The sequence below is a fragment of the Trichechus manatus genome, unplaced genomic scaffold, assembly GCF_000243295.1.
Source record: "Trichechus manatus latirostris isolate Lorelei unplaced genomic scaffold, TriManLat1.0 scaffold00170, whole genome shotgun sequence".
NCBI lineage: Eukaryota > Metazoa > Chordata > Mammalia > Sirenia > Trichechidae > Trichechus > Trichechus manatus.
In genome coordinates, this window is record NW_004444106.1 from 3,892,216 (window position 1) to 3,919,959 (window position 27,744).

The window sequence follows — 27,744 nt, forward strand, 5'->3', positions numbered from 1 at the left end:
CCCCTTACCGTAGTGGTGGACCCTGGCAAGCCCTGAGGCCTGGGGCCAGGACAATACAGTTAACCAGAGTGGGTGTCATAAACATCCCCATGTTGAGGGTAACCTGACATCTTAATCTGCTCACTCCATTCTTAAGGCTGTGGGAAAGTGATGGGGCTACAGGGCTGTGGGGACACGAGGATAGAGAAAGGGTAGCCCTGCTGGCTCTTCTCCTAGATGGAGTGAATCAATACACAGGTGTTTCTTACAAATACAGGGATGTGTTAAAGGAGATGCTGGTTGCATATGGACAGTGATTGGAGAGCACTTTGGAGTCCCATGTCAGGGACCTGTTGTACCCAATGAGGTGACCACCCATCCCAGCATAAATCTCATCAGGGCCTGGCACTGAGCTTTTCCCCGCCCTGGAGAGATCCGACGTTTGCAGCCACCACCAAGGAACTCAGGAAAATGGAAGAGGGAAGCACTTGATCATGTGATTTGAGGGAAAGGGAAAGCTGAAAAATATCTCTCCCATCAGCCATCTACCCTTTGGATTTTGAAGCTTTTGAGTCCCAGGAGGACCAATTACTATGCAGTATCCTTAGGTGAGGTCTCAGATGAGAATCCAGCCCTAGAGTGGTATTTTTTCAAAACGTGTTTCACGAACAACTGGTGGTCTCAGGTGTTCCACTCGGGTTTTTTGGGGAGGAAAAAAGCAAGAAACAGATTTACCCCAAATATCTCACACAGAGCCCTGGAGGTGTAGAGGTCAAGAGCTCAGCTGCTAACCAAATGGTCGACAATTCAAATCCACCTGCTGCTCCCTGGAAACCCTATGGGGCAGTTCTACTCTGCCCTATAGGGTCGCTATGAGTCGGAACGGACTTGATGGCACTAACAGCAACAAACAACGTATCTCACACGTATGAAACGTGATTTTCACAGAAGTCCTGCTACATCCTTAACAACTGTGTCCTTAAAGGCTGTGCACGGGCTACAAGGACTGCAGTGGGCTCTTGTCTAACATTCAGGCAACAAGGTGTTGTCTTTACATAATTTTCCTTTGTGCATTATTGTTTACATTTATTAAATTTGCATGTTTCAGGGTTGCTATTCTATTGCATTATATCTACTAACCACAAGAATAGATCAATGGCTCAGAAGGGATTCACCGAAGAATGAAAGTTGCGATACCAAAAAAAAAAATCACTACAACTTAGAATAATATCATCAAAATAAATATTGAGTGAGATTCCAGTGCATATATAGCATAGGGATATATGAATGCTGGGATGAGTGACCGTGAGCCAAAAAATTAAAATATGTCTAGAAAATATTATGCCATCTCAAAATTGGATTTTATTGGGTCAGCTGACTGTTTGTTCCTAGGCTATTGTCCATTATGAAACTTTGTCAAATAGCAGCATGAAGCTATCAAAGCTTTTTGTCATTTTCAAGCAAAGCACCATGATCTCTCAGGTAAAGCAACAGAGATTTCTTAGAACAACTGCAACATATCACTTTACCATCCAAAATTGATTAATTTTATCACTAAGTACAGAGAAGACAGCAAAACCGCAGGGACATAAATCAATGTTGCTCTTATAGAAAAAGTAGGTGCAAGTCACATAATTCCCAAGAAGCTTATAAAACCAACAGTGAGGTTAATGCCTGTATCAGAAGTTTGCTTTTGGCTACAAGTAACAGGATACCATAAAAGTGGCATAAGGGCATATAAAGGACATTCACACAACAAGAGGTCTAGATGAAGTTTGTTGGTTAATTCAGTGGCTGAACAATGACACTCAGATGAAGATTCTTTCCAGCTTTCCATTTGGCCATCCTTGTGTGGCTTTTGTCCTTAGACCATCCCCTCAGTTACAAGATGGCTGCTCTGGGCATTATGTCCTCAGATAACTGTGCCTAAAGGCAGGAAGGGCAGTTTCTCCTCACATCTCTCTTTATCAGGGTGGTAAACCTTTTCCATAAATTCTCAGATTCTCCCTTAGTTCCCATTGACCAGGATTGAATCAGATTCCATGCCCTGACTACATGGAGCGTTGAGAAAGTGCATATCTGCCTAATAGTGGTAGCTCTGCCAGCCAGAAAGGGAATGGCAGGGCCGGTGGCTATTGGGTAGGTCGCCCACAGTATGCATGAAGTATAAGCTTCGAGAAAAATTCCTTTTCCAAAGAACAACTTGGACATTGTATAATGTCAAAGGTATACAGTGGAATAGCAATGACTAACTTTTGTGTGTGGAAGAGTGAATATATCACTTTATAGCTGGATTAAGTCACTGATGTGCAAAGTCTGTATCAGCTCTAGGCTTTTGTGCCTATAAGGGGGAGAAGTGCTCTATGAATTTTTGTTCATTGCTGAAAACCTGAGTAACAGAAAACAAGATTTGACTGGTTGCTTGTAATTAGTGTCCATCCTGTGAACTGTGGAGAAGTACTGATGGGGAACCGGCCTAAAAGGGTCGATCTACATACTGCTTTATTCGCAGAGAACAGTGGGACAGTTAACAATACACCTCCCAGTCTTGACTCAGCACTGAGGAAAAGAGAAAACTGTGCACCTGATCAAATCATGGCCACTGGGTGTTCATCTTTTCGATGCTGTGTGGAGAAATAGGCAGGTAGGAGACTAGGCTTTTCACACTAAAGTCATGTCAAGAAGAAAGGTAGTGACTTGGGATTTTTAAAAAACAGCTTTACTGAGGTACAAATGATACACAATAAACTGCACATATTTAGAATGTACAATCTGTTAAGTTTTGACGTATGTATGCGCCAGGAAGCCATCACTACAGTCAGGATGGTGAACATACCTACCACTGTCGAAAGTTTCCTTGTTGTTGCCTGTTTTGAATCCCTTCCTCCCCCATGCCCAGGCAACCACCCATCTGCTTTCTGTCACTACAGTTTTTTTTTAAATAGTTTATTTTTTTAAATTGTTGTTGAGAATATACACAACAAAAGCATACACCAATTCAAGTTTCTACATCTACAATTTAGTGACACCGACTACATTCTTCAAGTTGCCAAGCCATTCTCACCCTTTTCTGCATTGTTCCTCCCTGATTAACATGAACTCACCGCCTGCTAAGGTTTCCATGTAATCTTTCGAGTTACTGTTGTCAGTTTGATCCCATGTAGATAGATCTTAAAAGAGCTCCATGCTCAAGGCAGACATTCTTTACTAGTTAAGCTAGTAAGCTAGATATTTTTGGTTTAAGGTTTAAAGATTATTTTAGGGCAATAGTTTCAGGGGTTCATCCAGTCTCCATGGCTTCAGAAAGTCTGGAGTCCATGAGAATTTCAAACTCTGTTCTGCATTTTCGCCTTTTTAATCAGGAGTCTTCTATAGAATCTTTGATCAAAACATTCAGTAATGGTAGCCAAGCACCATCCAGTTCTTCTGGTCTCATGGCAAAGGAGGCAGATGTTCATGGAGGCAGTTAGGCACACGTTCCATTTTCTTCTCCTTATTCCCAACTCTCCTTCTTCCTCTGTTGTTCCAAGCAAATAGAGACTAACTGTTGCACCTTGGGTGGCTGCTTGCAAGCTTTTAAGACCTCAGGCACCACTCAGTGAGCTAGGAGGTAGAACAGAAGCACTAAACACGTTACTAGGCCAATTAACTTGTTGTTGTTGTTCTTGTTAGGTGCCGTCGAGTCGGTTCTGACCCTATGCACAACAGAACGAAACACTGCCTGGTCCTGTGCCATCCTCACCATTGTTGCTATGCTTGAGCCCATTGTTGCAGCCACTGTGTCTATCCATCTCCTTGAGGGTCTTCCTCTTTTTCATTGACCAAGCATGATGTCCTTCTCCAGGGACTGATCCCTCCTGATAACATGTCCAAAGCATGTGAGATGTATCTGGCCATCCTTGCTTCTAAGGAGCATTCTGGTTGTACTTCTCCCAAGACAGATTTGCTCGTTCTTTTGGCAGTCCATAATATACTCAATATTCTTCGCCAACACCACAATTCAAAAGTGTCAATTCTTCTTTGGTCTTCCTTATTCATTGTCCAGCTTTTGCATGCATATGAGGTGAATGAAAACACCATGGCTTGGGTCAGGCGCGCCTTAGTCTTCAAGGTGACGTCTTTGCTTTTCAACACTTTAAAGAGGTCTTTTGTAGCTGATTTGCCTGATGCAATGCGTCTTTTGATTTCTTGACTGCTGCTTCCCTGGGTGTTGATTGTGGATCCAAGTAAAATGAAATCCTTGACAACCTCCATCTTTTCTCTGTTTATCATGGTGTTTCTTATTGGTCCAGATGTAAGGATTTTTGTTTTCTTTATGCTGAGGTGTAATCCATACTGAAGGCTGTAGTCTTTGATCCTCATCAGTAAGTGCTTCAATTAACTAGAATGTCCAATTAAACCATAACCCTTGTAAGAATGGCGTGGGGGCAGCATCTGATCTCCTCTAACTTCACATGGAGGGAGGAGAATCAAGATCAACAGCTCAAGGCTGATTCCCATGAGGTGGAGGTCAGACATGCCTCCTTACTCCACCATCCTTACCAACTCTGACACTGACCCTGTATCCCATGGCACTCTCTACTTCTGTACTGGGTTCGATAATTCATTGCGATGGCCACACAGAACTCACAGAAAATATGATTATAGGGTTTATTAGGGAAGTAACAGGTTACAATTCAGGCTCAGGAACACTCAGGGTACAGTTTTCCTACCAGGACATCTTCCCAGCCTTGCTGCAGGTAATCCTCTCCCTAGCCTCAGCCTCTGTCTTGCTCGGGCAAGTGTTACAAAGCTCTTTTAGCTCTGCTGATAAGTGCCCAGAGGCACCCCACTCCGCCAGTAAGCCTTGGCACAAAGGCACTCAGCTTTCTCGCTCTGTGGGCTAGGAAGCCCACTGCCCCATCTCCTGCCGGTCTCTCCTGCTGCCATTTCTTTGCCACTGCTTCTTGTCGTCTTCAGTGTTACATCTGTCTCTCTCTGTCTCCTGGTTCCAGGAGCTTCTCAGTGCAGGGATTCCAGGTCCAAAGAATGTGCTCCATTCCTGGCTGTTCTTTCTTGGTGGTGGGGGATCCTCTCCTTTCCTGCCTCTAGGATGTCTCGTTTCAAGCCCAGTGGGATGGCAAAACTGACCAATCCCCTTGATGGGCCACCATTGCCCTATTTGCACAGTCCCACCCAATCGCTTGGGTGGGAGTTACAAGCCCATGGCGAGACAGGCCAAACAAAAGTGACCTATTGCACTGCACCCTAAATCTCCAAACCAAGGAACCAAGTCCCATGAGGTGTTTGGTTGTGCGTAAGCAGCCTAGCACTTACTCTTTCTTTCTTTTTCTTTTTTTCATTGTAAATGTATCTATCACGTAATGATTGCCAGTTCAACTTTTTACAGATGTACAACTTACTGACAGTAATTACATTAATCAGCCGTGTAACTCTACCCTTATTCAATGAAATTTTTCCATCACGGTAAACCAAAACTCAGTACTCCTTAATCAATATCTTCCTCTTTCCCCCCCTCCTTCCTGTCCCTGCTAACCTCTAATAATTTTTGGTCTCTATACATTCGCCTGTTTTTGTCTTTTTATATAAGTGAGGTCATACAATATTTGTCCTTTTTAGATTTTAAGAAAAATAATATTGTTTTCAGTGAAAGTTTTGTCACTATAGATTAGTTTGCATTTTCTAGATTTTATATAAATGGAATGATGCTATTTCAGTATTTTTTCTTTTTTGTCTTCTTTCACTCAGCATAGTTATTTTGAGATTCATTCCTATTGTTACGGGTATTCATTATTTTTTTTTTTTTTGCTAAGTAGTAATCCATTGTAATCAAATGGGGTTTTAAAATGATTAATGAGATTTAAATACTTACTCAGTCTCTCATGATGACCACAGCCCAGGTTTTTTATTTCAAATGGTCTGTTTAAGCTGCACTTCTCAGCCACGTCAGTATTTTAAATAACCTAAATCTGTCACACTAGGGTCAAAATATCACAATAGTTTAAAAAAAAAAACTATTGGGATTTTCTTTTTTATTGTACTTTAGATGGAGGTTTACAGAACAAATAGTTTCTCATTAAACAGTTAGTACACATATTGTTTTATGACTATGGTTAACAACCCCACGACATGTCAATGTCAACACTGTCCCTTCTCAACCTTGGGTTCCCTATTACCAGCTTTCCTGTCCCCTCCTGCCTTCTAGTCCTTGTCCCTGGACTTTGTGCTCGATTAGTCTCGTTTTGTTTTATGGGGCTGTCTAATCTTTGGCTGAAGGGTGAACCTCTGGAGTGACTTCATTACTGAGCTAAAAGACTGTCCAGGGGCCATACTCTCGGGGCTTCTCTAGTCTCTGTCAGGCCAGTAAGTCTGGTCTTTTTTTGTGAGTTAGAATTTTGTTCTACATTTTTCTCCAGCTCTGTCCGGGACCCTCTGTTGTGATCCCTGTCAGAGCAGTCAGTAGTGGTAGCCAGGCACCATCTAGGTGTACTAGACTCAGTCTGGTGGAGGCCGTGGTAGTTGTGGTCCATTAGTCCTTTGGACTAATCTTTCCCTTGTATCTTCTTTTCTTCATTCTCCCTTGTTCCCGAAGGGGTGAGACCAGTGGAGTATCTTAGATGGCTGCTTACTGGCTTTTAAGACCCCACACGCTACTCACCAAGGTAGAATGTAGAACATTGTCTCTATAAACTGTGTTACGCCAGTTGAGCTAGATGACCCTGAGACATGGTCCACACAGTCCTTTGCCCAGCAATTCAGTCCCTCAGGGAGTTTGGAAGTGTCTATGGAGCTTCCATGACCTTTCCTTGAACAAGTTGTGCGGGCTTCCCCAGTAACGTGTATTGTCTTACCCTTCACCAAAGTTACCACTTATCTATTTAGTTCCCCCGCATTTCTCCCATCCCTGGTAACCAACAAAGATTGTTTCTTTTTGTGTGTAAACCTTTACATGAGTTATACAGTAGAGGTTTCATACAATATTTGTCCTTTTGTGATTGACTTCTTTGACTCAGCATAATGTCCTCCTGTTTTGTTCCTCTTACTCTCCTGTGCTGAGTTCTAGAAGGAACTTTTAAATGCTCATTTAACTAGTCTTTCTTGGCTAACTAAAACACATCAGTATTTGTCTAGTTTTCTCATTTGGGTGGATAAGTTGTTGGTAATGATAAAATTTTTCCAAAAATTAAAAAAAAAAATTCTCTCAGTGAGTTTTGCAAATAAACCATTACATTTACATGACTAGATACAGGTATGGATTCTAATATAGCTGCTTTACATTGTCCAATTTAAATTGTTTTTATTATATCTAAATTGTCCAGTTAATTACAGAATCATTTATTTGTTTTAAAAGCTGATGGCTTCAGGAAGATTTTCAATACAGCTTGAGGTGATCCATTTCTTGGGTTGCTCAGAATGAGCTGTGTTTGTTTTAAATACTTCTGTTTTTGATGAAATTTTAAAAAATTTACATATGTATTTATGTATACTCACACAAAAAAAACAAGTGGAATGCTCCTTAGGCATATATAAAATTGAACTCAGGCCCCATTTGCTTTTTAACCAACCTCTCAAGTGGCAAATGACAAGAACTTCCCTCACAAGTCTCTTCCCCATCTCATGACATTTCTTCCCCCAAAACGCCCTGCTCCCAACCCCTCTGAGACTGTGTATTGTGGTTGTGCCCCCAGACTCATGATGAGAGCCTCCTTGGAGGTGGTGGCAGCCAACCAAACAGGACAGTTGTACAACTGTGTGTAGTACCGCACTGGTACATACCAGCCCATCTCACTGCACATGAGTGACTTATGCCAGGACCCAAACGCCCACTCCTCAGCTTCCAGCCCCGACTTTCCCCCCAAATGAGGGTGTGTGGTATGTGTGAATGGTGTGTCTGCCCTCTCAGTCCTCCCAGAGCCTGTGAACATATCCATAGGCTTGTCACTGGTGCCCACCACCAACTCCTCCTGGATGCTGGTAAGTTTCCCTGGGACACAGGAGGGTCCTAAGGGGAGAGCAAGGGCTGCAGGAGGTTGGGGCTGGGGGTAGAAGAGGAGGGGATACACTGGGGAACCCTTGCCCACACAGGCCTCTGCCCCCAGGACTGTGGCCTACTATGCACAGAGCCTGTGGGGAGAATATGTATGCAAAAGGCTCCTGCCTCCTGTTGGACTACCACCTGCTGCAGATCCCAGCTGCCCTGCCAGGTAGGTCCATTAGGGACAGCAATTCCGTCTGGGCCACACGCCGTGCTGAAGAGCGGGCAAAGCATGAGGCCTGGGTCATGGATCCCTGTGCCCACGGCCCCTTCTCGGAGGCCTGAGTATGGCTAAGAGAGTCTCAGCAAGCCCAAGAGTGGGTGGGAGCATATTCTGGCCAAGTGGGGAGGCAGCTCAGGGCAGGAGCCCTAAGCTGGTTGAGAGGCAAAGATTTTGATGGAGCAGAGGAGGCCCCAGTGTGCTGGCTGCAGGGGGCATGAGGGTTTTTAAGTTGCCAACATGTTCAGGGACGCTTGTTACACTTTCAGAAGAATGGTGAAGGCATGTGGTAAGGATGAGAAAACCATGAGGGAGGCAGTTCTTCAGGATCGTTCACTGCTGAGTTGCCAGGACTCCGCAAATCAACCTTTCCGCCTTACAGGGAAGCAAACTATAAGGTGTGGATAACGTGATGCACAGTTTTGCCATCGCCAATGTCTTCCATATAGAACAGGGTCAGGGGACATTGGTGGCATCGCTCTGAGAGCCAGTCTGCATAGTGCTATAGAGCAGGAACCGAGGGCGGCTGCCCAAGTGCAAGTCCTCTGTGCCCGTGGGCAAATGACTTCACTGCTTGGGCTTCAGTTTCCTCATTGGTAAAATGGGGCTTAATGATAGGGATGGTTATGAGGATTATGGGATTTATTTATATCAAGTGCTTAGAACTGTGCCTGCCACCTAATTTGTGATGGCTGTTGTTACTAATCTTCCAGCTGAGGACCATGTGTTTGAACTCTTTCATCAATAGCATCAGAAGGTCCACTCAGGGTGCTGACTGAGAACAATGGTTTGGACCAGAGAAGCCACAATGCCAGGCATGGCGGGCTTTTAGCCAAAGGTGGAGTGACAGCCAAAACACCTGTGTCAGTTTCCTGTGGCCGCTGTAACAAATTACCACACACTTGGTGGCTTAAAACAACAGAAATTTATTATTTTACAGTTCTGGAGGCCAGAAGTCTGAAATCAGTTTCACTGAAATGCAATCAAGATGTCGGCAGGGTTGCACTCTCTGCAGGGGCTCTTGCCTAGAATGCCCATTCCTTGCCTCTTCCAGACACTGGCGTTTAACATTCTTTGGCTTGTGTCTGCATCTCTCTCTGCGCCCTCTTCACATTGCCTCTTGCTCTGCGTGTCTGTCTCTAATCGCCCTCTGCCTCTCCCGTACAAGGATACATGAACCACTTTGCTAGTTTGCCTCCCCTTATGCTCCTTGACCTCCCTAGAATATTGTTCGACAAATATTTGTTGAATAAATGAATGAGGAACCCATCCGATCCCAGTCCTCTACCTTCTCCTCCCCTTTTCCAGGCCTTATGGGAAGAACGGAGCAACGGGGACTTCACTGAGGGGAGAAGGGACTGGGGCAACAGACTTGGGCCTCTTCTGTGGAGGGCGACAGAAACTGCCCAAAATAGCTCTCTGACTGTGTTGAGCAGGAAAAGAGTTTCCGGGCGCCAGGAGACGGCTGGGACCCATGTGTGTCTTTCTGATTCCCCCCTTCCTCCCTGCAGAGTGTCCAAATCAAGACATGGACATCGTCTTTCTGATAGATGGCTCTAGCAGCATCGACAGAAGTGACTTTGAACAGACGAGGGACTTTGTCAGAGCTGTGATGGACCAGTTTGAGGGGACCAAAGTCCTGGTGAAGACAGGCCTGGGGAATAGGGTGGGGTGGGGGAGAGCCTGCCTGGAGGGAGGCAGAGCTGGGAGGAAAGGCTACTGTAAGGGGTTGATAAGGTGGAGGTGAGGTAGGGTAGGGTGTGGGGGGTAGTTCAGTGGAGCTGTGCAAAGATGAGTCTAGTGTCCAGGTTTCAAGGAATCCTGTGCATTCTTGTGCAGGCCTGGTTTGAGACTTCCTTGATCCCCTGTGATGTTTAATATTTACACACATTCTAAAGGAAATACAATGTTTTTGCTGTTTAAAACAGGGATCACAATAGAGGGTCCCGGACAGAGCTGGAGAAAAATGTAGAACAAAATTCTAACTCACAAAAAGAAAATAAAGACCAGACTTACTGGTCTGACAGAGACTGGAAAAACCCCAAGAGTATGACCTCTGGACACTCTTTTAGCTCAGTAATGAAGTCACACCTTTCAGCCAAAAGAAAAAAGAAAAAAAAAAACTTTGAAAAGATTTTGAAATAATTTTGCTTATGAAATTTAACCGAGGGTGACCCAGCCAAATAATTAACGATTCTTTAGGTTTTTTTCCTACGTAACTCACAATTTCTTAACCTTATTATTCATTTCCCAGCAGTTAGTGTGTATTTATAAATTCTTGAGAAGTGAGGAAATATAAACTACAAGTTAATTTTATGTCATAAAATTTTTAAAATGTAACTCTTACAATTATTGTGGTGGACAATGTTATGTCTTACAGACAACGAAAGAAACATTATTTGATCTTGATTTTCCAGTTTTCTCTTTGTGCTTTCTAGCCAATGAATTCTTTCTCTCTCTCTTTTTTTTTTAATAACAAATTACTGTATTTTAGTTTTAGATAGTCATCTCTAACATGCTGTAATTAAAAACATTTCTTTCTATTCTTTGCTCTTACAAATTCTGCAATGATTTCATCACAATTAAGCTGCTGAATAATATCTACTTTCATACATAATATGAATAACGAATCAAGTCTTTCCTGAATCATTGTTGTACACTGAGGGTTTTTGAGTCTCTTTAGGGATGAAAATGAGCATTCTATTGTGCAGTCCGTGATCATTAAAGTTAGAAATATGCTTAAAGCAATTTCAACATTGGGAAATACGAACTGTATTTTATCTGCTATTACGGAATCATACATGCCTACATGAGTAAAATTTGTCTTTCCTGAATCTGTAAACTAAGTTCTCATGTAAGAATAGAATTGTCACACTTCTCCGTAAAGGTTTGTATTTAAGTCATCGGTATAAGCTGCATTAATTTCTTGGATGCTTTCATGCATTTTTCATCAGTTATATCCACATTGTCTAAGAAGGAAAATCTTTTTTCTTTCTTTCTTTCTTATTATTTTTAAATTGTGATTTAGGTGAAATTTTACAGAGCAAATTAGTTTCTCATTGAACAGTTAATACACAAATTATTTTGTGACATTGGTTGCCAACCCTGTGATGTGTCAACCATTCTCCCCGTCGTGGGTTGAACTGTGTCCCCCAAAAATACGTGTCACCTTGGTTAGGCCATGATTCCTGGTATTGTGTGGTTGTCCAGTTAATTCTTTCTTTCTTTTTTTTTTTTTTTGTTTCAGTATATTATTTATAAAAACCCAAACCAAACTCATTACCTTCAAGTCGATTCCTACTCGTAGTGACCCTATAGGACAGAGTAGAACTGCCGCAGGGGTTTCCAAGGAGTGACTGGTAGATTCGAACTGTGGACCTTTTGGTTAGCAGCCAATCTCTTAACCACTGCACCACCAGGGCTCCATATTATTTATAAGGTCTCAAAATCATGTGGGAAATAGTTTGCATATTCAAAACTATTCTAAAAGTAAAAGTTTATTTACAAAACACCCTCTCATCACCCTCCTCTTGGCCTCTGCAGTTCTCTCTGATGCAGTACTCAAACCTCCTGGAGATCCACTTCACCTTCACCTCATTCAGTCAGAAAGCCTGGTGGGTTCCTCCTCCTCAGCCACCTCTCTGCTGCAGGTAGGAGATGCTTTCCAGGAATCCACTGCCAAACAAATGCTGAGCACCATTGGCTCAGCACCCCCGCAGTACCACATGTTCATGGTGGACAACTTTGCAGTGCTTGGTAGCATCCAGAAGCAGCTGAAGGAGAAGATCTTTGCAGTTGAGGGTAAATAAGGAACTGGGCTTAGGTCTTGGAAGTGAATTGGTCCCTACCCTATCGTCCCCTGAACAGCCCATCTCTATTCACAGCTACCCAAAATTGCTTCCAGAACCCAAGCCCCAGACCACATTCTCCTCCCTGTGTTCTGAGTCCTCATGGTCTCACAGTCTCCAGGAGCCTAAGTGACCTATTTACCTGCAGAAACCCAGCTGAAGACAAGTAGCTTCTTCCAGCATGAGATGTTTCAAGAAGGCTTCAGTTCAGTACTCATAATGGTGAGTGAAGCATGTGCTTGAGAAAAAGGTCTCAGGCACTAACTCTGGATCAGGCCCTGGACAGAGAGCTGGGACCCAAAAGTAAACAAGAAAGCATGCCCTACCCTCAAGGAGCTCACTGTCTAGTGGGGGAAGAGACATATAGGTAGTGTATTAGGTGCTGGGGGCATGTCAAAGAACAGGCCAGACAAGGTTTCTGCTCTCATGGAATACATACTCTAGTGAGAGGAGACAATAAACAAGTAATAAGTACGCAAAAGATTTTTAGATTGTGCTAAATGTCATAAAGACAATAAAATAGAGTATTAGGATAGAGAAAGATAGGTGGTCAAAGGAGATCTGAGGAGTAACAACTGAGCCTGAATGATGAGAAAGGGCCAGCCCTGGAAAAATCTGGAGCAAGATTGCTCCAGGCAGAGGAAAAAACAAGTGCAAAGATCCTGAGGCAGGAATAAATTTACTATACTTGAGAGAAAGAAAGGCCAGCGTGGCTGGAGCAAAGTGAGCAACAGGGTGCATGGGAGGAGAGTGCTGGAGGAGTGGGAAGGGCCAGACCAGGCAGACCAAAGAAATGACCATACAGCATGACTTGTCTGAAAGTAGATGTGTATTCAAATTATCCAGAGAGATTTGCTTGAAAATAATCCATGGGTGGGGGTTGAATTGTAGAAATGAAACATGAATTGATCACTGAGGTTGGATCATGGGTATTTAGAGGTTCATTATACATTTCTTTCTACTTTTGTGTATATTATAAATTATCCATAATAAAAAGTTAGAAAGACAATTGTCATGGATAGAATTGTGTCCCCACAAAATATGTGTATCGATTTGTCTAGGCCATGATTCCCAGTATTACGTGATTGTCCACAATTTTGTCATCTGATGTGATTTTCCTATGTGTTGTAAATCTTATCTCTATAAAGTTAATGAGATGGGATTAGTGGCAGTTATGTTAATGAGGCAGGGCTCAATCTACAAGATTAGATTGTGTTTTAAGCCAATTTCTTTTGAGATACAAAAGAGAGAATCGAGCAGAGAGATATGGGGACCTCATACCACCAAGAAAGCAGTGCCAGGAGCAGAGTGCATCCTTTGGACCCAAGGTTCCTTGTGTGGAGAAGCTCCTAGACCAAGGGAAGATTGATGACAAAGACCTTCCTCCAGAGCAGACAGAGACAGACTTCCCCTGGAGCTGATGCCCTGAATTCTGACTTCTAGCCTACTAGACTGTGAAAGAATAAACTTCTGTTTATTAAAGCCATCCACTTGTGGTATTTCTGTTATAGCAGCACTAGATGACTAAGACAACAATAAAGTATGCAGAGGAGGAAACACCTACTGCTCCCTGGGGGTACTGGGGAAGACCTCACAGAGGAGATGACTACGAAGTTGACTCTTCCAGAGAAGGGAGTTGAGTACAAGAAAGAGAGGAGAGGAGAGAGGTGTTCCATGCCAAATACTAGATGTATTTTGGAACAAAGGGTAACTCCATGGGTTTGATTAGGAAAGGTCTTAGATACCATCCTAAGGGGCTTGGTGACAGGAAGCAATCCTGGTTTTCTAGCAAGGTGGTGGCTGTACATTTCGATTTGAGGAAACCTAACTCTGGGGCAGTGAAAGATGAAGCAGAAGAGAGCAAGATGGAAGGCAGGAGGAACAGTGGGTGAGAGGTGATGGGGGCTGAACAGGACAGTGGAAGTGGGGTTGGACTGAGAGATGCTGGGAGTCAGGGTCAGATGAATACTGAGGCTGTTGATGAGGGCTGGGGAAGGAGAAAAAGAGGAAATAATGAGATATGAGAGGAATTGGTGGCAGGCATTTGTTTGGAATAGTCTATATACTTCCTCCAGCCTGCTCAGCCCTGGAGTTCTTTCTTCCCAGGATGGACCAGTTCTGGGGGCTGTAGGGAGCATCAGCTGGTCTGGAGGTACCTTCCTGTACCCCCCAAATCTGAGCCCCACATTTGTCAACATGTCTCAGGAGAATGTGAACATGAGGGACTCTTACCTGGGTGAGAAAAGGCTGGAACTGGGGGCAAGGACAGGATGGGAAGGTGAGCTGCCTGGGAAGGGCAGGAGACCAGGAGGAGAAGAGGACAAGTAAAGGCCTGGCCCCCACAGGTTACCCCACGGAGTTGGTCCTTTGGAAGGGGCTGCAGAGCCTGGTCCTGGCTGCCCCTCACCACCAGCACACTGGAAAGGCTGTCATCTTCATCCAGGTGTTGAGGTGATGGATGCTGCAGGCCGAAGTCACAGGGACCCAGGTTGGGTATGAGGAAAGCTGGGGTGGAACGTGAGGGCAGGCAGAGGGATTTGGGAAGATCCTGGTGCCTGGGAAGAGGCAGGACCTAACTCAGAAGGGGGTGTCTCTGGGAGGGGCAGGCAGGGTGACTTCAGGCTCTGCCCTCCAGATCAGCTCCTGCTTCAGGGCCTCCCTCTGCTCCGTGGATGTGGACAGAGATGGCAGCACTGACCTGGTCCTCATCGGGGCCTCTCATTTCTATGGATGGACCTGGGGGGTGTCTTATGCCCCTGGCTCCGGGGGGGTGGGGGTGAGTGACTGGGTGGGTCCCAGGTGTGGGGTGGAGGGATTGGCCCACTTGGGGCCTGACACTGGTTTTGTTCAGCAGCGGGCCAAGTGGCAGTGTCAGGCTGCTCTCCATGGGGAGCAGGGCATCCTTGGGGAAGCTTTGGAGCAACCCTGACAGTGCTGGGAACGTGAATGAGGATAAGATGACAGACGTGGCCAACAGGGTGCCCAGGGAGAAGGAGAACCGGGGTGCAGTCTACCTATTTCATGGAGCATCAGGACTGGGATCAGCCCCTCCCACAGCCAGGTGAGGCCCCCTATCTTCAGCCTCTTCCGCTTCCATCTTTTCACCCCCTTCCCCATGCCTTAGGTTCAGCCCACTCAGCCTTTAGTTAGTGGCCTTTGCAGCTGCCGTTCCCCTCCCTCTTCTAGTGGTTTAGGTCCCTGAATTCCACCAGGCCCACTAAGCACAAATCATCTCTCTTATCTCCTTTGGTTCCAAACAGACGTTAGTTTGGAAGTCTCTTAATGGTTAAGAGAGTGGGCTTTGGGGTCCGACACAGGTCATATCCCTTGACCAGGCCATCATTAAGCTGTGTTGCCTTAGGCAAGTGACTGACTTAGCCTTTGTGAGCTTTAGTTTTCTCATGTGAAACATGGAAATGATAAAATCACCTCCACAGGCTTCTTATAGATAGCAGAAGGAAGCAGTAAGCACTCCATTCATCAAATATGTATACATGAACATAAGAAATTATAAATAAATGAATCTATTATATTCCTATTGTTATGTTTTTATTTCTTAGTTAACCCACACCATCATGATAGGTTGAACCAAAAGAGCTCCGTTCTGGGGTCCCTGATGTTCTTACTCTGATCGCTTTCCATTTATATCCCATCGTCTCTCCTTTCCAGCTCCACCATTCCGATCCTTTCACTGCAATCTCCCTTCTGAATCTCTCTCCTCAAACCTTTCCAATCATTCTCCCTTCACTTCCACTTCTCCTTTCCCTCTCTGACCAGCAGATCACAGGTTCCCATCTCTCTCCCAAGCTCCAGTATCTTGGGCAGTTGCTGAGTAGGGGTCAGGACCTCACCCAGGATGGACTGGTAGACTTGGGCATGGAGGCCCAGGGCTACATGCTAGTTCTCAGATAACAACTCCCCTCACACCTCACCCTTATTCACTGTGTGTCTGATTTCACCAATGCTGCCCACTCCCCTCCAGATACTTTTCCTCCCAGAGGTCACTGCCTTGTCCTCAGTCCCTGCTTGCACCCCTCAGGAGTCAGCCTGTGCTGAAAGTCAGGGTAGCCGTAAGATTCACTCCCATGGAGGTTGCTAAGGCTGTGTGCCAGTGCTGGGAAGAGGTGCCCACCACCCTGGAAGCAGGGATGCCACAGTCTGTCTCACTACCTACAAAGCTCACTTGATCAGCTAGGTGAGTACCCTGCAAGTAGACCCAGTTCCTCACCCTGCTAAAGGCTCCCAGTCCTATCTGCAGGGCAGATGGGGCCCAGGAATCCAAATCTCACCTCCACATCCACCTAGGTGCCTATGTCAGAAAGCTGGGTCTCTTCTCTCCCCCTCTTTCCACACCCATGCTTGTTAATTCTGTCTCCAGGATAGATCTGGAATCTGCACAATTCTTTCTACCAGCCACAGCCACCTTTAGGCCACCGCTGCTCTTTCCTACCTAGACCAAAGTAAAAATAGCTCGAGCTGCTCCCCACATCTATTCTTGCATCAGCACCCATTCACCACAGAAGAACTAGAGTTCCTCTAAAATGCTGGTTCCCTCACTGTTAGGGAACTAGCATTGTAGAGAAACTCTAGTTGCTTCCCCTTGCATTTATAAAGATTAAAATCCTTCCCTACAATGTCCTCTCTTATCTGGCCCCAGTGTGCCAATCCAGCCTCACCATAGTCGATTGCCTGTTACTCAATACACTTCAACCATGCTGATATTTCTGTTTTGTAAATGTGCCAGCCTCCTTCTCCCTTGTCTTACCTTTCTTTTATATTCCACACTCCCTCACGCCTTGCCAATGTCTAGCACAGTGCTGGGTGCTGAGTAGGTGCCCAGTAATACTCAATGTTGATGAGTGCTCCTGGTGAAGGGATTGGAGTAAGATTAAGACATGGGATGGGAAGAGAATATACTATTTTGCTGCAGCTCCCCTTTGAGAAGAACTGTGGACAAGATCGCCTCTGTGAAGGAGATCTGAGCATCAACCTTAGCTTCTCAGGGTAAGCTCTATCTCCTTTCATATCCTGACTCTGAAGCTTCTGGGTCTCCCATCCTCATATGATAAGTGCTCAAGCTCCCCTTCAGCTCTCCTTCTAACAAAGAAATGATTTTGACTGAAGTGTTATCAGCCCATAGCTCATGAGTTTCCACAATCCACCCCAGATCCAATTCCAATCTGTTTCCACTGGAGTTACGCTCCCAGTCTTGTCCTTCCCCTTTCAGCCTGCACACTAATGCTGGGGAGCTCCCTGGAGCTCAGTGTGACAATGACTGTGTGGAATGAGGGTGAAGATTCTTATGCAACCGTGATCAACTTCTACTACCCACTAGGGCTGTCCTATCAGCGGGTGTTAGGGACCCAGGTAAACAGTACCCCTAAGCTCTAGCTGGCTGAGGCCTCTCCTCTATCCTGGGTTATGGTAGTTCTTTTTAATTCTTCTTCTATGACTTTCTCTCTCTCTACATATATATATGTATATATGCATAAAACATATGTACAGCTCAATGAATATGCAATTAGCATCCAACTTAAAAAGAACACTTCCAGCACCCCAGAAGCCCTCTCACCGTGTACCCTTTTCCCAAAGGTAACCACCATTTTGACTTTGTGATAATCATTTCCTTGTAGTTCATGATAGTTGTATCACCCATGAATGCATCACTAAATAATAACGTTCAGTTTTTCCAAGAACTTTATATGAATGGAAATATGTTATATGTACTCTTTTGTGTCTTGCCTCTTTCCTTCAATATTGTATTTGTTAGATTCATCCATGTTGTTTCATGTCTTTAAAATCCCTTTAGAAAATTTTCATTGTTGTATAGAATTCCTTTGGGCGACTATATTACAGTTTATTTATCCATTCTATAATTGATGGCCATTTGAGTTGTTTCCTAATTTTGGCCATGACCATTTTTTAAAATTTTATTTACTATGTTGTTGTTGTGGAGGATACTACAGAGCAAAACATACACCAATTCAACAGTTTCTACACGAACCATTCAGTGACATTGATTACATGCTTCAAGTTGTACAACCATTCTCACGCTCCTTTTCTGAGTTTTTCCTCCCCCATTAACATGAATTCAGTGCCTCCTAAGGTTCCTGTCTAATCTTTCAAGTTGCTGTTCTCTCTTTGATCCCGTATAGATTGTTCTTAAAAGAGCGTAATGCTCAAGGCAGACATATTTTTCTAGTTAAGCTAAACTATTGCTTGGTTTTAAGATGACTTCAGGGGATACTTTTAGTTTATGTTTTAAAGATGATCTCAGGGCAATAGTTTCAAGGGTTCATCCAACCTTCGTGACTCCAGAAAGTCTGAAGTTCATGAGAATTTGAAATTATGCTCTGCAATTTCCTCCTTTTGATCAGGATTCTTCTATAGAATCTTTCATCAAAATGTTCAGTAATGGTAGCCAGGCATCATCCAGTTATTCTGGTCTCATGGCAAAGGAGGCACTTGTTCATGGAGGCAACTAGCCACACATTCCATATCCTCCTCTTATTCCTGACACTCCTTCTTCCTCTGTTGCTCCAGGAAGAGACCAATTCTTGTGCCTTGGATGGCCTCTTGCGAGCTTTTAAGACCCCAGACACTACACAGCAAACTAGGAGGTAGAACAAAAGCACTAAACACCTTATTAGGCCAATGTCCTATGAAACCATGACCCTAAACCTCCAGACCAAGAAACCAAATCCCATGAGGCTTTTGGTTGTACATAAGCAGCCTCAGCAGCTATTTTTTCTCTCTCTTTTGGTAAAATATATTTATTTCATACATATATTTATCACACAACTTTTGCCAATTCAGCTTCTTACAGTTGTACAACTTATTGACAGCAATTACAATAATCGGCTCTGCAATCCTACCCTTAATCAATACGATTTTTCAACTCTCCCTCTCCTCCTTCCTCCTGCCCCTAGTAACCACTAATAAACTTTGTTCTCTATACATTTTCCTTTTCTTGTCTTTTTATAGAAGTGAGGTCATACAATATTAGTCCTTTTGTGATTGCCTTAATTCACTCAGCATAACGTTTTCAAGCTCCACATATATTGTAGCATTTATCAAGACTTTGTTTCTTCTACTGGCTTAGTATAGTGTCTTTTAATAAAAAGAATGTCTTGATTTTATTGTGGTTGATTTATCAATCTTTTCTTTTGTATTTAGTACTTTTTAAAATGTCTTGTTTAAAAAATACTTCCCTATCCTGAGGTCATGAACATATTCCCCTATATTATCTTCTAAAAGTTTTGTAGCTTTGCTTTTTCACATTTAAGTCTTTAATCCCCCTGGAATTTATTTTAATGTATGGACGTATAAATACAATGTATTCTTTTTCTTTTCTTTCTTTCTTTTTTTGGTATGCCAATTTTGCCAGCACCATTCATTCAAAAGTCTGTCCTTTCCCTAATGCTTTGCAATGCCACCGCTGTTATATACCAAGTTCATATATGCATGTGGGTAACTTTTTTTAATTCATTCTCCTTCCCTAGAACCAACCTCATCAGTCCCCACTGCACCTGGCTTGTGAGGCAGTACCCCTAAGAGCGAAGACCTGAGAAGCAGCAGCTGCAGTTTCCAAGAGGGCAGTGAAGTCAGTACTTACCTACAAATCCCCGTCACTGTTCTCCCATGTCCTGACCCATTCCCCTTCCCTCACTCCCCCGTGACCTTCCCTATCCTCATCCCTTCTTCCTTCAGGGCATCTTCATAGTCACATTCAATGTCTCTCTCAAGGCCACCCCGGGAGACAAGCTGCTTCTGGTGGCCAATGCAAGCAGGTGAGCCCAGGTCAGGCTGAGGGATAGTGTGTCCCTCACCCCTCCTCCACCAGTCTCACACCCCAGTTGAAGATGCTTCTCCTGGATTCCTTCTAATCAGGGTCCCCTCTCTTTCTCCAATGAGAATAATAAGCCTACAACCAACAAGACCACCTTTCAGTGGAACTCCCAGTGAAATATACTGTTTACAGGGTACGCAGCAGGTGCTTAATCCCTGACCTCCCCTTGGACCTCTGACCTTCCTCCAAGACTGGTACCTCCCTTGCAGCACAGTGTGCCCTTCTGAGGATGGGTACGTAAACTGGCCCTTCTGATTTCTCACATGGGGATGCTTGTGTGGGTGATCAGCCATATATTTATACCACGATTCTTGCTTCTTCTCTAGTGCATCCCTCAGCACTGGCTAAGGAAGCCTACTGTTAGGACACACACACCTTGACACCACTGTGCATCCCTTGTCTCCCTCCAAGATGCAGGCTTCCTTTAACAAGAAGCCAATTCTCTCCTTTGTGCTAAATATGAACATGCCTGAAACAAAGCTACTAGATTTAGACTGCAGTGTTTGTGAGTGCACTGAAATGAGGCGCTTGTGTCCAAGCAAGATGTGGTCTTCTACCACATACAGGAAAGGAAAGGTCAGGTGTCTACAAAACTCAGAGGACAGCAGAGGTGTGAAAAACCACTGTGAAGAGCCCAAGGCTTAGGTGGGCCATAGGAAGGGTAAGCGTAGGGCTGCTGCTCTGGGTTCTGAAGGTGGGCTGAGAAGCAGAGATGGGCCAGGCTGGAAGCAGAGTTAAGGACCCCCACCCACTGGGCTGAGTGAAAAAAACTCCAGGGGTTTAGAAAGTTGGCCAGAAGCCTACAATATTGCCATGGGACAGAGGGTGCCGCTGTTGCTGTTGCTGCTGCCAATGTCGTGTGAATTTTTAGGTGAACTAGGAAGTGAAATTCAGGCAGTGTCGTTGCCCTTCCAAACCCCACGTGTGAGTTTCCTTTTCCATCCATGTAAAATACAAGAATTTATAATGTGAACTTACATATATACTTATGATATAGCAGGTATTCTTTTAAGGACTTTACATGTATTCCTTCATTTAATCCTCCCAATAATTCTATGAGATAGTTATTTTTATCCCCATTTTTACCCATACAGAAATGGAGAGGTGAAATAACTTGCGTAATCCAGCTGCTAAGTGGTAAAACCAGGACTCAAACCCAGATGACTTGCTCTGGAGCCCACACCCGTGGTGATACACTTCATGCCTCTCAGAGGATTGTGAATACTGGGTGATTTACTCAGATGTGAAAAGAGATTTAGAACTCAAGGATGAAAAAACTGAAGCAGAGAGGGAAAGGTTCGGGGTGGGGAGCAGAGAGGAAGGCTAGCATACTAAAGCAAAAATAAAAAGATAAACTCTAACATTTATGGAAAACTGTGTGCTGGGCACTTCTGCAACCCTCATCACAACTCGAGTAGGTAGTCACTATTAATAGCATCCTCATTTTAAAGAGGGAGAAACTATAGGGATCCAGAGAGACTAAGTAACTTGCCACAAGTTACTCAGGTAGGAAGTGGCAGACATGAGATCTGGACCCAGGCGGTCTGGCTCCAGAGCCTATGTTCTTAATCACCAAGCTGATAGCCACATCTGTGGGAAAACTGTTGGGGCCTTGGAATTTCTGTGTGGCTGGCCTGGCTTCTGTACCCTAGGTGCTAGTAAAACACACAGCTCCCTCTGCTTGTCTGCTTGATTCCACTGAGACTTTAGACGCTAAACTCTGGGAGGGCAGGGATTATGGCTTATTAACTGCTGAATTCCAGGACCAAGCACACAGCCTGGCATATGGTAAATGTTTCCTGAATAAATGAAGTTCATGGATGGATGGATGGATGATGGTTGATACCCACCTGAAGCCTGGCACATTTACGTCCACACCATGGGCTTGTGTTCATGCACCATATTCCCTCACATTTACTTACCTGCCCCGGGATGACCACATCCAATAGACAATATCTTCATTCCCACTGTGGAGGGGCTGTCACTCCATTTTTGCCCCAGCTTGCATCCTGCGGGGTCCCCTTATGCTTATTTGCTCTGGCAGCAGCCTGTGCAAGCATTACCGAAGCTAACCATGTATCTACCATGGAAAAATGTTTAAACATTGTGGGAGGTAATGTTTAAGTTGGACCCGTAAGTGAAATTTTCTAGAAGGGAGCTGGGTAAGGACATTCCAAGCAGAAAAAAGAGTGAGCAAAGTCATGAAAGAGCCCCTAGGGGTATGAGGGGAAGAGCTAGTAGTTCTGAGTGATGGGGTCAAAGGACATCAGGAGGAGAGCAGCTAGAGCTGAGGCTGGAGAAGTATGTGGGGACTATCGTTATTTTCCTGGGTCATCTGCTGGCCCAAGAAAGCGCAAAGCAGCAGGCTGGAAAACAACTGGGGACGGTCTCAGGCCTGTTTTCCACAACAGGCCCTCTCTCTCTCCAGGCAGGAAGAATCCACCATGTACTTCAACTTTACAACTTCTGATGAGAAGAGCAGGGAAGAGGCCAAGCACAGATATCATGTGAGGGGCTGGGGAACATCCATGTCTATCCTCCCATGGTGCTGATAAATTTGGAAGCTGGTAGGGAAGGATAGAGATGAGTCAAGGGGTGGATTCAGGAAAGACATGGGATTTGGGATGTTCCAGGGACCACAATAATGTTCTGTTTCAATTTTCTGCAGGCGAATAACCCGAGTCAGTGGGATATGGCCGTCAGCATTAATTTCTGGGTTACCATCCTGCCGAACAGTGTGGCTGTGTTGGTTGTGGCTGTGGTGGCCCCTTCACAAGTGCCTGTCCTCGTTTTCTCACTCTCAGGGTCTGGTCCCACAATACCTCACACCTTCTTACCACAGAAATGTTTATCATTTCATGGCTAAAATTGGTTTTTTTCCTCTTTCTCTCTCTCTCTAGTCTCCCCTGTACGTCAGAGAGGGAACAACTTCAATATTCTGACTTCCTGACCAAGATTCCAAGGAGCCCCATGTTGGTGAGAAAGGCCCTAGACCCCACAGCAGGACCAGCTGCACATTTGGGGGATACAGGGAAATGTACTGCTAGATTACAGATTATATATACATCCTGTAATTGTTCATCTAGTCCTCACCCACAATCTGACAAACCTTATTTTCTCTTGTGGTTCCTGCCCTTCTCAACTTCATTCTTCTTCTGTCCCTAGGACTGCTCCGTTGCTGTCTGCCTGAGGTTCCACTGTGACATCCCCTGCTTCAGCATCCAGGAGGAACTTGACTTCATCCTGAAGTGTACGTAACTTCATCTTTGGCTAGGTCAACCAGGTGTGTAGAGCCCAAGAGCAAAGCCTCCCCCCCAGATTCAGGTGGTATCTGAAGTGTCTCTGCCCACCCTAGAGCCAGGACATTTCTTAAACTCTGAGCCTTCCTCAGGGTCAACTCCCGAGCTTTCCCCCTCTCTTTTGCAGATGCTGCAGAATGTATTGGCTGTGAGTGTGGCTGAAATCACATTTAACAGATCTGTGTATTCCCAGCTTCCAGGACAGGAGGCATTTATGAGAGCCCAGGTAGTGATTACGTGGTAGGCAGTGGCCAGGCTGGTGAAAGAGCTCCTAATACTAAATCTATGATGTTGGGTGGGAGGTTTGTAGGCCTGGAGGGAAGAAAGATGGATGTCCCTGGACAAGACAGGTGTCCCTAAGCCCACAAGTGCTTCTGCATCTTAACCCTTGGAGCAGGGCCTGGGGGAGGAGGGAAAGAAACTACAGGCTGGGGAACCTGAGAGGCATCTGGGATAGCAAGAGGCCTGATGCTTTCTGATGAGGTTTGTCATGGATTGAATTGTGTCCCCTAAAAATAGCTGTTAACTTGGCTAGGTCATGATTCCCAGTATTGTGTGACTGTTCACAATTTTGTCATCTGATGTGATTTTCCTATGTGTTGTAAATCCTATCTCTATGATATTGATGAGATGTGATTAGCGGCAGTTATGTTAATGAGGCAGGACTCAATCTACAAAATTAGATTGTCTTAAGCCAATCTCTTTTGAGATATAAAAGAGAGAAGCAAGCAGAGAGACATGGGGACCTCATACCACCAAGAAATAAGAGCCAGGAGACTAGCGTGTCCTTTGAACCCAGGGTCCCTGCACTGAGGAGCTCCTAGACCAAGGGAAGATTGATGACAAGGGCCTTCCTCCAGAGCCGACAGAGAGAGAAAGACTTCCCCTGGAGATGACTCCCTGAATTTGGACTTGTAGCCTACTAGACAGTGAGAGAATACATTCATCTTTGTTAAAGCCATCCACTTGTGGTATTTCTGTTATAGCAGCACTAGATAACCAAGATAAGGTCACTGCTAAATAAGATGGAGACAGTGCTGGAGGAGTGTGGAGTCTACAATCCTATTCCTCTCATCACTGGCAGCTGTATGGGAGGACTGCTGCTGCTGCTGGATCTCATCACAGCTACACTGTACAAGCTGAGTATTTTCGTCCCACTCTTGACACCACCAGCATCCAACCTGAGCCCTCCCGCAGATAGGAGAGTATAGTGGGAGGAATCCAGACTGGTGTCAGGCAGGCCTGGGTGCACATTTTGGCTCTATCACTCGGCTGACTGTTTAATGTTAGGCAGTTTGCTCAACTTGTCTGAGTCTGTTTTTCATTTTTGAAATTATAATGATACTTATATCACAGAGTGGCTAAAGTGAGGCAGAAATGAAGCCACAATATATGCACAGGGCTGCCTGACTCCAGAGTCTATGCTTTTCTGCTACAGATGATGTGTATAATAGGTCTAGTACTGTGCTCGGTACACACATTAGATAACGAGATAGCTGTTGCTCACATAAATAAATTTTCTGGCACACAAATACAAGCCTAACTCCTTTCTCTTCTCACTTAGCGTCTTCCTACTTCCAACTTTCTTTCCTTGCTCTTACCCAGTTTTTCTGATTTATGTCCCCTCATAGCTTGGCCTCTTCAAATGTCAGAAATGCTAGATGACAAGGCTGAAAACCCCACCACATTCAGTCGGGAGGGTTTCAGCCATGGGGTCCAAATACGTTGTCTTCATAACCCACTTTCCTGTTTATCTCTACCCGCATGGGCTGGTCTTGCCTCAGCCTACTAATCTACTTTTATGAGAATAACTTCTGCATAGATCTGGGCTGTCCTCATCAATCTATCAGGTGCTAGGCTGTCTTCCCAATGAATTGAAAGAACTTTATATTTTCACATATCTGTCAAACTTCCTCAGGGGTGATTTTTCATACGTATAAAAATTGTTACATTAAATGAGAACATTCATAACACATTTTCCTTGTATGGAGGAGCTCTAATCAAGGCACTTGAGTGCTGTTCTACGAATAGTTCCAGGAACCTGAGCGTGGGTACAGAAAAAGTTCTCTTACTTTCTCCGTTGACTGAAGCCTAAGGTCATCTTATTTTTAATGGTGCTGTGACCAGTGTCGGGGAAGGAGGTCAAAGCTCTATATGTGTTGGTGACGGGTTTCAGCACAGGTTTCAGGCTCCTTGGTAATGGCAAGTGAGAAGACTATCCCGGGAGGTGAACGAAATGACCAGAGACTGTTTAAACCAATGTTCCCTTTGAATGGGGTCCCCAGAAGCCAAGAGTTTTGGCTACCAAAAAGGACATCTGATATCCCAAACTAATACAGAAGATCCATTTAAGATGGTCACAGAGAATGGCAAAAATATTCCAAATCCAGAATCAGGTTATAAGGCCTCACAGATGGGACTGTAGATCTTATGTCAGAAATTAGGGTTCTCTTGAAATAACCAGGATTCACAGATGCTGTCAGTTCAGGCAATTTGTGTCTGGTGAAAAGTGCTACTTCAAGGTCTACACACTTGAGTCTGGTGGGGCCTCTGATGAGCTGCCTGAACTTGAACAAGTCATTTAATCAGTGAGAATCTGTTTCCTCTTCTGGGAAATGGGAACAAAAATTATATCTTCCTCCCAGACTTACTGTGAAGATTCAGTGTATGCCAAAGCCCTTTAGGGTCTAGAGCCCTCATTACTAATAGGTAAGGAGAGAGAGGGCAAGGATCTCAACCTGTTCATCCCTCCAAAAACCTGTTGTCCGTGGTGTCAATTCTGACTCCTAGGTCCCCTACAGGACGGAACGGAACTGCCCCATAGGGTTTCCAAGGAGCGGCTGGTGGATTCCAACTTCTGACCTTTTGGTTAGCAGCCTAGCTCTTAACCACTGTACCCTCCAGAACCTCCCAAATCAGGGACGTCGTGGGAAAAGCTACAGCTTCAGGACGCACGTGGAGTGCAGACCACTCTGTGTGCATGCGCCCAACAGAGCGCCTGCCAAAGACCTCACGTTTGCACCACCCCACCCAGCCGTCCCCAGTGAGCCTGCGGACACTAAGCTTCTACTCCTTTATTGCCCCAGGGGGGTTTCCGCCTGGGCTTCAGTGGGTTTCATAGCCTGTGGGGAGAGCGTTGACGCGGGGATTGTGGAAGAGAGTGTGGTTGCCGTCACCCCAGGAGTAGGGCTGTGGAAAGAGGGAAAGCAAGTTGCCAGGGCCGCCCTGGCGGTCCCCGCTGCTGCCCACTCGCCCACCGGCTCGTTCCCGCCCCTGAGCCGAAGCCTCGGGCCGCGTTACCTTGGTACGGATACGGAGGTGGTGGTAGGCGATGAACTCAGGGCGCTCACCGTGGCCCGCGTGGAGCCAGGAGTTGAGGGTGCAGACGGCCACGCTTGGGAGCGCCACCGTGAAGCTCAGGAGGCGCCAGGTTCTGGCTGGGCCCAGGGAAAGGCGGGTGTGAGATGAGAGGGAAGCGGGAAGGGCAAAAACGGGTGGCTGGGCCCGACTCTCTGGAAGTCTGAGGGGGAAGGGTTGGCTGGTGAGGGTGTTGCTGGCCCTGGAGGTTGGTGGGGGATCGGCGGGGTGGGGCGGGGTGTAGGTAGGTGGGCAAAGTCAGGAAGCCACAGAGTCAGGTCCCAGCCCCACTCACCTCCTGCTCCTCCGTGGCCTCCCTTGGCTGCAGTCGCCAAGCCCCTGCTCAGAAACCTCAGAGGCAGAGCCATTGCTGTGATAGAAGCTGAAAACAGCGGCACTGTCCTTCACTCTCCTTCACTGCGGCCTCAGTTCCCCTCCCCTCTTTTTGGGCCAATCACCTGTTGAGTCTGGAACATGGGTGGCTATTTTTAGGGGGTTTCTATATTTAAGACGGGGCTGCCTAGCATGAAGTCCTTCTCTCCAGACAACTGCTGCACTTTGGCTCTCATTTTATCAACGGGACATTTCATGTACGATAGGTCGTTCTTTTTTATATAGTTGCAGGGAACTATTTTGTTCAATACTCCTTGATTTCCAGTGCTTGGCACACAGTAGGCCTTTAATAAACATTTGTCTAGTGAATTGTCTTTTTGTCTCAGTTTTTTATCTGTAAAATGTGTGATAATGCTCGCCTTCAATGATTTTTGTGAATATAGGAAATGTAGTTCAGTGTATGTCTCATGTCTTTGCAAAGATCAGAAGTCACTCTATTTTTAAAAGGTAAGCAATTAAGAATCTTAGGTAGCTCACAGTATCTCTGGTATGGCCAGAGAGGCTAGAATCTGCACAGCCAGAAACAAACCATTCTGTGGGCCAGCTGCAGTAAGACACCACCACAGCTTACACTGCTGGACACTGGATGCCCAAAATGTCATCAGTGCTGCCCTGGAAAGCCAGATTCTTTCACCCTTACCCTCTCATGAAAATGGATTCTTCATAAAGTTTGTATCCTCAAGTTGCTCTCTTCTGAATGAAAGAATCATGAGGGTGCACCAATTGGCAACCCCTAGTTCAACACACCCTACCTGCAAGAAAGG

General features: G+C 45.1%; 2 protein-coding genes across 2 annotated transcripts; one reads left to right on the plus strand and one right to left on the minus strand.

Annotated features, from left to right (window-relative positions):
- The first annotated feature begins 4,395 nt into the window (after nucleotides 1-4,395).
- LOC101358436 (integrin alpha-D) lies at nucleotides 4,396-24,441 on the plus strand. The gene is given in 31 exon segments (XM_023740976.1): nucleotides 4,396-4,400; nucleotides 7,668-7,777; nucleotides 7,883-7,957; nucleotides 8,079-8,183; nucleotides 9,746-9,876; nucleotides 11,778-11,843; nucleotides 11,885-12,035; nucleotides 12,231-12,304; nucleotides 14,189-14,318; nucleotides 14,428-14,575; nucleotides 14,723-14,852; nucleotides 14,937-14,973; nucleotides 14,976-15,020; nucleotides 15,023-15,112; nucleotides 15,115-15,143; nucleotides 15,860-15,982; nucleotides 16,102-16,228; nucleotides 16,231-16,259; nucleotides 17,013-17,086; nucleotides 17,290-17,449; nucleotides 19,585-19,633; nucleotides 19,636-19,685; nucleotides 19,793-19,882; nucleotides 19,997-20,030; nucleotides 20,033-20,075; nucleotides 22,360-22,438; nucleotides 22,600-22,709; nucleotides 22,832-22,907; nucleotides 23,097-23,216; nucleotides 23,358-23,456; nucleotides 24,256-24,441. Coding segments are annotated over 31 exon segments (2,775 nt in total).
- A 1,894-nt stretch (nucleotides 24,442-26,335) lies between these two features.
- LOC101358698 (cytochrome c oxidase subunit 6A2, mitochondrial) lies at nucleotides 26,336-27,231 on the minus strand. Its single transcript, XM_004386780.2, has 3 exons — nucleotides 26,883-27,231; nucleotides 26,531-26,667; nucleotides 26,336-26,419 (listed from the first exon to the last, which is right to left on the minus strand). Exons 1-3 carry the CDS (start codon nucleotides 26,953-26,955, stop codon nucleotides 26,336-26,338), a joined length of 294 nt encoding a protein of 97 aa, XP_004386837.1. The 5' UTR covers nucleotides 26,956-27,231.
- Nucleotides 27,232-27,744: the final 513 nt, after the last annotated feature.

Bases quoted from the DNA above. Each gene is read 5' to 3' on its own strand.
- LOC101358698 (XM_004386780.2), bottom strand. From the start codon at position 26,955: ATGGCTCTGCCTCTGAGGTTTCTGAGCAGGGGCTTGGCGACTGCAGCC. The intron at 26,668-26,882 runs GTGAGTGGGGCT...CCCTGGGCCCAG, and splicing joins AGGCCACGGAGGAGCAGGAG to CCAGAACCTGGCGCCTCCTG. The intron at 26,420-26,530 runs GTAACGCGGCCC...CTCTTTCCACAG, and splicing joins ACCTCCGTATCCGTACCAAG to CCCTACTCCTGGGGTGACGG.